The 11889-nt window shown below is 35.0% G+C and overlaps 1 protein-coding gene and 1 pseudogene across 1 annotated transcript; one reads left to right on the forward strand and one right to left on the reverse strand.

The window, feature by feature from the left end:
• Nucleotides 1-2258: 2258 nt before the first annotated feature.
• On the forward strand, nt 2259-3502 carry LOC132179270 (cytosolic sulfotransferase 5-like). The gene has a single exon (XM_059591969.1). The coding sequence runs from the start codon at nt 2259-2261 to the stop codon at nt 3255-3257; it is 999 nt and encodes a 332-aa protein (XP_059447952.1). The 3' UTR covers nt 3258-3502.
• A 975-nt stretch (nt 3503-4477) lies between these two features.
• Nucleotides 4478-10332, reverse strand: LOC132178418 (cytosolic sulfotransferase 6-like; annotated as a pseudogene).
• Nucleotides 10333-11889: the final 1557 nt, after the last annotated feature.

Genomic DNA, 11889 nt, shown 5'->3' on the forward strand with positions numbered 1-11889 from the left:
AATTGCTTATTTATTTATATGTGTATGCACAAAATTTTGTATAAAAGAAACGTACAAAAGGACATGTCACGCACTAAATTTGCTTTTACAGATTGATAATTATAGCTAAACCTTATTGGACCCAACTCTTACCAGCCGACCTAAAATTGATTTCTTTATGTCTCGTAAGTGCCAAGCAAACTTTTATTTTTTTTTATTTTTTTAATTTTTAAAAAACAAGAGTTACTTTTTCCCAATTCCATTCACACCCTTTTTTTAAAAAAAAAAAAATATTTTATTTTATTTTATTATTATTATTTTTTTATCTTTCTTTTTGTGTCGATGAGGGTTTATTTAATTTTAAATTTATACCACATCATAAAAAGACAACAAACCAATAAAATTGAAATTATTCGAATTGAAGCCCCACTCACATTCTTTGAGTAATTTCATACGTCACTTTTGTATTTCTCTTGTGTCATTCTAAGAATGAGGTGGCTTTTAAAATCATCGTTTCATCAAAATTCAATAAAAGTCACATCATTTTTTGAGTGAGAAAAAAAAAAACACAAGAGTGACTTTTAACATTACTCCACATCTTCTCCCTATAAGGTCGTTACAATTAGGGCTGAAAAAATAAGTTGGCGTGTCGGGTTTGTGTCAACCCAGTTGACCCGCGAACCCATTTATGCCAACCCAAATCCGACACATTTATATAAACGTGTCGAACTTCTAAAACCTGAATACGACACGTTTTTTTAACGGGTAACACGACACAACATGTATAACTGTTTAGATAAATGCGTCGTTTCGGGTTGACATGACCCAACCCATGAACACGTTTTATTTAGCTGTCAATAGGTTCCGGTATGACCCAACAGTGAATCATTTTAGTTTTTATAGCCTAACCAAAATGGCAAAATCTCAACAATATGGCAATTTTTAATTGAAAAAGAATTATGTTTGAGAGAATTGATAGAAAGCCTCCAAAACAACAAAAGCTATCATGGATCTATTATTAGTGGTGATTGAGTTTGAGCATGTACATCTCAACATATCTTAAAATAACTTACATAAATTCAACAAACATATGGACAATTTATTTAGGTCAATTTTAAGGTGTGTCTCATTCCGAATGGACATCTATAGAATTAAAAGCAGAATAAATGAATGCCTTTTTTTTTTTTTTTTTTTTTTCTCTTTTGGTTAAAATTTTAAGTTTTAAAAAATTAAATAATAATAATAAACAACCTGCAGATTGACACGACTCATTTATAACTCAAATTCGGTTAACCTAAACCATAACCGTAAATTTTCCTGTTCGTGGATTATATTATCCGCCCTAGTTATTATCAGATAATAAATTTTCGTATACCACGTGGGATTTCCATGCTTTAAAAGCGGACCGTGGCAGAAATGTCACGTGCCAGAGAAAAAAAAAATGTACGTAACGAGCCGTTAAGAATCAGTCAGCTTTCAGACAGCTTTCAGACAGCCACCCTTTTCTCATTTTCTGCCTCCGGCTATGAAAATCCAGCCTTCGCGCGCCATGAGTCGCCATCCATCCTCGATCCATGACCCAGCCAGCTGTAACCCCCTACAGCTCCCCGACAACTATTGGAGCTCTGGGTTACCCGTGGGCAATGAGTAAACGGTATATATGGAGTCCGTCGCCGTCGGGGACCAGTACTCTGAGTGATTTCTTCTTCTGTGTATAGGACTGAAAAACAGAACGTGGCCTACTTGTCGTTTCAATTAATACGTGGGGGCGCCCTTCGTTCGAAACGTGTACAGACAGACACAAAGCTCTGCTCACGCGCTGATGGGGGAGTTGGGGACCACTTTGGTTTTGCGGGACTCGGGCTGAAAAGGCGTCCTCTGCTTACTACTCCTTGTCCGTGACAATCTGGCGGGAAAAATGCCCTTCATTTCATTGCTCGGGCCCTCCCACCATTTTAATTCGACTATTAATCTTATTTAAATACAAATATTATTTTCTATTCTTAACTTCTTCTTTTTTTTATTGGGTATATATATATATATATATAATAAAAAAGTTGTGTTTGGATATTTACATTGTACGACACAATTATGATTAAATTGTAATTAAATCACCGATAGATTAAAAGTTAATAATGATAATTTCAAATTTAACGGTAATTTTAAAAGTTACGTTATAATTGAAAAGACACCAAAAAAAATATTTAACATTTCTCATTATATATATATATATATATATATATATATATAGATCGAGAGGGATACGACAACAAATTACAATGCTTTCACTTCAACCACCTTCTTCTACGCTTCCCAACTACTTGCAAGAAGATGAACTGCCGCAAGAATGCAGCGACGTCGTATCCTCCCTGCCTAGAGAAACAGGCTGGGTTGCAAAATATCTCCATCAATACCAAGGTTGTTGGATCTCAACTAGATACATGAAAGGTGTTCTTGCATTCCAAAAACACTTCCAAGCTCACCACACCGACATCCTCCTTGTCACCACTCCCAAAGCCGGCACCACTTGGTTGAAGGCCATCTTGTTCGCCTTGGTCAACCGGGTGCGCTATCGGCGGGACCCTCTACAACACCCTCTGCTCACCAACAACCCTCATGTTCTTGTGCCCTTCTTGGACATGAATCTCTACACTCAAAGCCAGGTTCCGGACCTCTCCTCCTTTGCCTTTCCAAGGCTCTTTTCAACTCATTTGCCTTTTGCTTTGCTGCCGACGTCTGTCAAAGACTCGGCTTGCAAGATTGTGTATTTGTGTAGGAACCCTAAGGACACTTTTGTCTCACTTTGGCACTTCACCAACAAGTTGAGACCAACTGCTCGGGGCACCAATTCACTTGAAGAGGCTTTTGATAAGTTTTGTAGGGGAGTGAGTTTGTACGGGCCTTATTGGGACAATGTTTTGGGATATTGGAAGAAAAGCTTAGAAATGCCTCAAAAGATACTTTTCTTGAAGTTTGAGGAAATGAAAGAGCATCCAGCTGCCAATCTGAGGAGACTAGCTGAGTTCTTGGAGTGCCCTTTTTCCCCAGAAGAAAAGGCCCAAGGCGTAGAGGATAATATCTTAAGATTGTGCAGTTTTGACAATCTGAGCAACTTGGAGGTGAATAAAAGTGGAAAATTGCCTGCCGGCGAGGAGAACAATGCATTTTTTCGTCGCGGTGAGGTTGGAGATTGGAAGAATCACTTGACGGCAAAGATGATAGAAAAAATAGATCGCATCACGGAAGAGAAGTTTGATGGAACTGGACTAAGAGTTTAGATATTCAAGTTGCATCATCATTTTCATTATTATTATTATTATTGTATAAATAAATAGATCCCTAGGTTCTCGTCAATGTGTAATGTTATCAGTGTTCTCTGATTCGATTGTCAATTGTCAACTAGTTTGTTGACATCCGATCAATCTTCAATAAAATGTCTTGTGTGTACTGTGCTTTGATCGATTGTCAATGTTTATGTTGACACTTGATCAATCTTCAATAAAGTGTAGTTCGTATTCTCTTATATATTGTCACTCTTCAAGTTGGATCATCATTATCATTATCCTGTATTATTCTAAGAATGAGTTGACTTTTAAAATCATCATTTCATCAAAATTTAATAATAATCAATCAGAAAGTCAATAATGATTTTAGAAGTCACATCAATTTTTGAGTCAAAAAAAAAAAACACACAAGAGTGACTTTTAACATTACTCCACATCTTTTCCCTATAGAGTCGCTACAATTAGGGCTGAAATAATAGGTTGGCGTGTCGGGTTCGTGTTAACCCGATTGACTCGCTAATCCGTTTATGCCAACCCGAATCCAACACATTTATATAAACGTGTCCAACTACCAAAACCTGAATACGACACATTTTCTTAACGGGTAATACAACATGACATGTGTAACTGTTTAGATAAACGCGTCGTTTTCGGGTTGACATGACTCGGCCCGTGAATACATTTTATTTAGCTGTCAATAGGTTTCGATTTGACCCGACAGTAAAGTCATTTTAATTTTTATAGCCTAACCAAAATGGCAAAATCCTAGCAATGTGACAATTTTTAATTGAAAAAGATTTGTGTTTGAGATAATTGATAGAAAGCCTCCAAAACAACAAAAGCTAATTCATGAATCTAATATTAGTGGTGATTGAGTTTGAGCATGTACATCTCAACATATCTTAAAATAACTTGCATATATTCAACAAACATATGGACAATCTATTTAGTACAATTTTAAGGTACGTGTCTAATTCCAATGGACATCTATAGCATGCAATACAAAACAAATGAATGGCAACTTTTTATTTTTATTTTTTTTTTCTCTTTTACTTTTTACTACTATTCAAATAAAAAAAATACTACAAAATAAAAAAATTTCACTTTTTAATACCATTTTTTTACTTTTCTATACCAATCATTATTTTATTTTTTTATTTTTTTTTATTGTGAACAGTGTTTTGGAAAAGCATTGTTGTTTAACAAACAAGGCCCTAGTTCCATGAAACTTCTCTTATGAGTTGCGCGTGGTCTAATTTTTCTATCATCTCTGCCGTCAAGTGATTCATCCAGTCTCCAACCTCACCTCGATGAAAAAATGCATTGTTCTCCTCCCGGTGTGCCAGACAATTTTCCACTTTTATTCACTTCCAAGTTGTTCAAATTGTTTTTTTTTTTACAAAAAATAAAAAACTACATAAAAAATAAAAATAAAAACTGTTCAAATTGTCAAAACTACACAACCTTAATTAAGAAATTATCCTCTACTACATGCACCTTGGGCCTTTTCTTATGGGGACAAAGGGCACCCCAGGAACTGAGCCAATCTCCTCAAATTGGCAGCGGGCTGCTCTTTCATTTCCTCAAACCTCAAGAAAATAATATTTTGAGGCATTTCTAAGCTTTTCTTCCAATGTCTCAAAACATTGTCCCAATAAGGCAGGCCCGTAAAAACTCACTCCCCTACAAAACTTGTCAAAAGCATTTTCAATTGAAATGGTGCCCTGAATCGTTGGTCTCGACTTGTTGGTGAAGTGCCAAAGTGACACAAAAGTGTTCTTAATTAGGGTTCTAACACAAATACACAATCTTGCAACCCGAGTCTTTCACAGATGTCGGTAGCACAACAAAAGGTAAATGAGTTGAAAAGCTAGAGCCTTGGAAAGGCAAAGGAGGTGAGGTCTGGAACCTAATTTTCAGTATAGAGATTGATATCCAAGAAGGGCACAAGAACATGAGAGTTGTTGGCGAGTAGAGGGTTGAAGTCTCTCACCTTGTTTTGTGATTCATTTCATGTATAGTAAATCATTAGTTATCTTAAAAGTTTAAGTTTATAAGAAAATATAAATTTAATTATTTAATTACCACTCTCTCCCCTCCCCCAAAAACAAGTGAGGTGAATTGACGAAGTCAATATTCAATCTATGGACCTTTAGCTGATACCATGTTAAATCATCACTTATCCTAAAAGTTTATGCTTATAAAAAGATGTAAATTTAATTATTAATCAACATTTTAACAATACATCCGCTCTCTATATATAACTAAGATCCTCACCCAAACAACCCATCAATTAGCGACCAAATGGAAATTTTTCATTCTAGAACCAAAATATAAATGAAAGGTGAAACCTAATTTTAATAAGCGTCAAAACTTAATTTTTAAACACACACACACATATATATATATCAAAGAGAATACAAATAACATTACATTTTATTGAACGTTGATCATATGTCAACATACATGCATGTTGACAATCAAAACAGTGGACACAAATAAAAAAGTAATTGAAGATTGATCAGATGTCAACATATATATAGTTGACAACCGAATCAAGAATACACTAAAATTTATTCGAAGGCTGATTAGATGCCAACACACAATATATACTTAAATACGGGAAATTAATTATATATGATGCAGCGCCTAAATACGTACCTAAAATCTTAACCCAATACCATGAAACTTTTCTTCAGTAATGCGGTCCAATTTCTTTATCATCTCAGTTGTCAAGTAATTCATCCAGTCTCCAACTTGACCTCGTTGAAAATATATGTTGTTCTCCTGGCCGAGTGATCCTTTTCCACTTTTATTCACCTCCAAGTTTCTCAAATTGTTAAAACTACATAACCTTGAGATATCATTCACTACACCTTTTGCCTCTTCTTCCGAAGAAAAAGGGCACCCCAAAAAGTCAGCCAGCCTCCTCAGATTGGCAATTGGCTGCTCTTTCATTTCCTCATACTTCATGAAGAGTACTTTTTCAAGTTTTTCAATGCTTTCTTTCCAATATCCCAAAACATGATCCAGTATGGGCCAAATCCACTCGATCCCCTACAAAACATATCAAACGCGTCTTCAAGTGAGAGGGCACCTGTACTCATGTAGGGTGTAGGCTTTTATGTAGGGTGTTCAGTTTCTTTTGGGTGTTAGCTTTGAGGGTCTTTCTTTTGGGTGCTCCTTGTGAGCTTAGGGTATTGCTGGGTGTCTAGAGCACTCTCTTTTTACCGTGTCACGCGCTTCCCTGTTTTTTTCTGTGTTGCGCCCCCATTGTAATTGTGTTGCGCCCCCTTATGGGTTTTTGATTTATATAAAAAAGAAAAAAAAAAAGAAAAAAAGTACATAATTGGAGAAATAACACACAGAATGACCGAGTTGTTAGGAATGTAACAGTAGTCTATCTAGGTGGTGAATCTTTTAGTAATAAATCGATGTCATGTTTTAGGAAAGCTCTTTGCTTTTGAGTCCCAATGACGTTCATAGCGAACTTATGGGCATGAGTGACAGAGAGACTGACAAGAGAAGGTACATTCTACATACGATCAGTCAATTAAATATTTGCTTTTATTTACCAAAAGAAAGATAAGAGGTTGGGGTTGAAGGCAGGGACAAGAGAAATGCTAAAAGTACATTGGGAGGGAGAGGCTGAAAGGATTATCGATCAATGCAGAGACAAATACACAATCACTTAAGGATTTAATTCAGTGGCTATGGTCCTTCGACTTGTCAAAAAAGAAGGAAAGAAAGAAAAAAAAAAACCAAAAGAGAGATGGTCCTTGATGGCCAGCTGGATGGAGGCCGGACTGCTGCAGCCGACTACAGATAATTCAAATCACTGCTAAAAAAAAAATAAGATTGCTTTTGTTATTTTGAGGCAATGGTAGCAAAAAGTCAGTGAGTGGAACACGATGATAGCTTTAGAGAGAATGAAAGGAAATCAAAAGAAGTCAATCGAATTGAAGTTTAGGATATTAAACATTCAATTCCTTTTTCTATTTTTTTTTTTCCTTGGAACCATCAAAGAATTTTCTGGCAAACAAAAAGCACGTAGCATATACCAAATTAGAACAATTCAGTCAGACTGGTGTATAGCTATTATTACATGAGATTTAGTATGCTTGAGGCGACAAGGATACTTTGCCTTTTTTTTGCTTCTTTGTGACAAATACTCATTGAGGGATTCGCAATATTCATTTAGGATGAAAAAACCTCAAGGGATATTAATTATTATGTATATATACATGTATTCCTTAAAGTTATATCGAATATGGTTTAAGGTGCGTTAATGAAATAGTTGAGGTGTAACAATGCCACTCTGTTCACTTGGACAATTTTTAGAACATGTCTTGCGAGATACAATTTTAAATGTCATGAAAAGTTTTGACTTTTCTAACTAGACACTAATTAATTTTTAAATAAAATGATTAAAAGCCCGATCCAATAAAAAATATTATAGATAATATATAGGGATTAGAGCTCCTAGAACCCAGTTTGTAAACAATTTGTGCCTTTATTTCCGCACAAGTATTTTCGTGCCTGTTTCCTTAGTATTACTTGGCAAAAGCCACCTATATTAAACTTCAATAGAGCTTCTTTGGACGTAATCTTAAACTCAAAATAGTAATAATAAGGCAATTAAGATGGTTAGTAATTGACTTCTTGTTAGAGCACAATGACTTAGCAATTTCTCATTTTTAGTTAAAATAGGTAATGAAAAAAAAAAAAACCACTCCATCGGCTTATGCAGATTCAAATGGAGAACCCATTCGTGAACAAATCCCATTTCCCCTCTGGGAAGCGTACTTCCAATAGTACTCCCAGTACTGGATCTTGAGCTCCTCCATCTGCCCAGTGGTGGTCCCTATAGCATTTCGTGAGCTACCTGAGGTGGTGGCAGCGGCGGCAGAGGAGCGCCTCCTGGCGCCTGAGGTGGCGAAGCCTTCTTGGGAGGGTCTGATAGGTGAGCAGGTGGCGGTTCTACAGGTAGTGGGTTTTGGGTCTTGTCCGAAGCGGTGGCCCAAGGGGTGTAGACACTGTAGAGAGAGAGAAACAATAACAGGGTAATGGGCTTTACAATTAAAACGACATCAACAGATTCAACACAAGCTTGTGTTGAGCCTGTGGACTGGTGAAACTGTGAAGCCCAAATCTGCAACAATAATGGGTTTAATCTTTAGCAGTTTTTGGTGTTGTTGGCTCTTGTCCCAAAACTATTTTCATGTAATGATTTAGAATTCTCCACTTATTGTAACAATTTTTTTTTAAAAAAAAAGAAAGAAAACCTTCTATCAGGTCCATATGCAAAAGTAATGTTTTATGGCATTCAATAAAACCCTATCCGTATCAATCCGTCATTCTGTAAATCATATGGACCGACAATGACAACAGTGGCTATAAAGTTATTGACATTAAGCAAACAAAGAAAATAGTTCGTGGGTCCAATCTAATTGGCTTGAATTAAATATGTACAACTGTGGTACGAAATCCCAATCCACAACAATTGGGTCACATGCTGAAAATGGGCTTATTTATTTATTTATATATATGTATGCGCAAAATTTTGTATAAAAGAAACGTACAAAAGGACATGTCACGCACTAAATTTGCTTTTAAAGATTGATAATTATAGCTAAATCTTATTGGACCCAACTCTTACCAGCCAACCTAAAATTGATTTCTTTATGTCCCGTAAGTGCCAAGCAAACTTTTTATTTTCTTTTTTTAAAAAAATAAATAAATAAACAAGAGTTGCTTTTTCCCAATTCCATTCACACCCAAATTTTTCTTTATATCTTTCTTTTTGTGTTGGTGAGGGTTTATTTAATTTTAAATTTATACCACATCATAAAAAGACAACAAACCAATAAATTTAAATTATTCAAATTGAGGCCCCACTCACATTATTTGAGTAATTTTATAAGTCACTTTTATATTTATCTTGTGTCATTCTGATAATGAGGTGACTTTTAAAATCATTATTCTATCAAAATTCAATAATAATCAATCATAAAGCAAATAATAATTTTAGAAGTCACATCATTTTTTGAGTGAAAAAAAAAAAAAAAAAACGCAAGAGTGACTTTTAACATTACTCCACATCTTCTCCCTATAAGGTCATTACAATTAGGGCTAATAAAATGGGTTGGCGTGTCGAGTTAGTGTCAATCCGGTTGACCCACGAACCCGTTTATGCCAACCCAAATCCGACACATTTATATAAACGTGTCGAACTACCCAAACCTGAACACGACATGTTTTCTTAACGGGTAATACAACACGACTCAATAGGTTCCGGCATGACCCGACAATGAGTCATTTTAATTTTTATATCCAAACCAAAATGGCAAAATCTCAGCAATGTGGCAGTTCTTAATTGAAAAAGAATTGTGTTTGAGAGAATTGATAGAAAGCCTCCAAAACAACAAAAGATAATTCATGGATCTATTATTAGTGGTAATTGAGTTTGAGCATGTAAATCTCAACATATCTTAAAATAACTTGAATAAATTCAACAAACATATGGACAATTTATTTAGCTCAATTTTAAGGTGTGCCTCATTCCAATGGACATTTATACCATGCAATACTGAACAAATGAATGCCATTTTTTTTTTTTTTTTTTCTCTTTTGGTTAAAAGTTTAAGTTAAAAAAAAATTAAATAATAATAATAAACAACTTGTAGGTTGACACGACACGACTCATTATAACCTAAACTCAATTAACTTAAACCATAACGGTAAATTTAAGTCTTCGCGGATTATATTATCCGCCCTAGTTATAATCAGATAAATAAATTTTCGTATATCACGTGGGATTTCAATGCTTTAAGAGTGGACAGTGGCAGAAGTGTCACGTGCCAGAGAAAAAAAAAAATGTACGTAACGAGCCGTTAAGAATCAGTCAGCTTTCAGACAGCCACCCTTTTCTGTCTCCGGCTATGAAAATCCGGCCTTCGCGCGCCATCCATCCATGATCCATGACCCAGCCAGCTGTAAGCCCCAACAGCTCCCCGACAACTGTACCGTGCAAACTGTACGTAGAGAGGCATCGCACAGCTGGATCCATCTATCGCTATTGGAGCTCTGGGTTACCCGTGGGCAATGAGTAAACGGTATATATGGAGTCCGTCGCCGTCGGGGACCAGTACTCTGAGTGATTTCTTCTTCTGTGTATAGGACTGAAAAACAGAACGTGGCCTACTTGTCGTTTCAATTAATACGTGGGGGCGCCTCTCGTTCGAAACGTGTACAGACAGGCACAAAGCTCTGCTCACGCGCTGATGGGGACCACTTTGGTTTTGTGGGACTCGGGCTGACAAAGCGTCCTCTGCTAACAACTCCTTGTCCGTGACAATCTGGCGGGAAAAATGTCCTTCATTGCTCGAGCTCTCCCACCATTTTAATTCGACTATTAATCTTATTTAAATACAAATATTATTTTATATTCTTAACTTATTCTTTTTTTATTGGGTTTACATATATACACGAAAAGAAAAAGAAAAAATTGTATTCAACGTATACGGCATAGATTGAATAAGTAATCTGAATATTGGGAGTAGCTAATTAATTAGTCTAATAAAATGAAGAACAAAAGTATTTATATATTTAGGGTATGTTTGGGAAATCGATTTTAATAAGTGAGATTTTAAAAAATGTGTTTTTGAAATTGTTACTTTTTAAAATGATATAGATGTTTGGTAAAACATGTTAAGTAATACTTTTTTTTTTTTTTATCAATTGAGTTTTTGAATAACATTAGTATATAATTGCGGTTTCATGGCCAAATAGGTAAATATTACGCCATATATTGTTTTAAGAGAAATCGTAATTTTTGTTTAAATTCTCATTTTTCAAATAAGTACCCTTAGTCAGTTTATAAAAATCGCGAATTTTTTCACGATTATAAAATTTTCATTTTTAAAATCGTAATCTCAAACACTCAAAAATTATCATTTAATTTAAAAACATAAATTAATTTTTAAAAAATGCGCTCATAAACGGACCTTAGTAGCCTTGCGGCTTTTTTCCCAAAGTAGAACAAATTTGAAGTGCCTAGCCCCATATGCCACCTCGTATTTGTCTCTATATATCCCATAATTCATCATTTTGGCCAAGATTTTGTCTATTTGCTAGGTGGCAGGCTAGAAAATGGAAAAGCATAGCCTCTCATTATTTTGTTTAACAAAATGAATGAAAAAATATAATAAAATCATTTTTTTAATTGCTGGACCCCTTAAAACATGGACCAAAAACCAAAAAGAAAAAGTATACATATTAAATATTAATATGGCTTGCAATGCACCCCAAACGTATCACAACTTCGCAAGGACCGATCGGGGCCTCCAAAGGTCACCCATAGGCAATCGCTCTAAAAATTAATTTTTAAGTAATTTTAAAATTGTCGTTAAATATTTAATTGTTAAAGTAATGGTTAAGTGATTAAATTTATTTTTTTGTATTAGCTTAAATTTTTAGGATAGTTGATAATTTAACATAATATCAGAACTAAATATCCTAAGATCGAACCTTAACTCTGTTAATTCACTGATGATTTAACATTGATAAAATTATAATTTAATTTTTAAAATTATGAATAATTAAAAACTCACTATTTTACATGCAA

Source organism: Corylus avellana, chromosome ca4, assembly GCF_901000735.1.
Source record: "Corylus avellana chromosome ca4, CavTom2PMs-1.0".
Classification (NCBI taxonomy): Eukaryota; Viridiplantae; Streptophyta; class Magnoliopsida; order Fagales; family Betulaceae; genus Corylus; species Corylus avellana.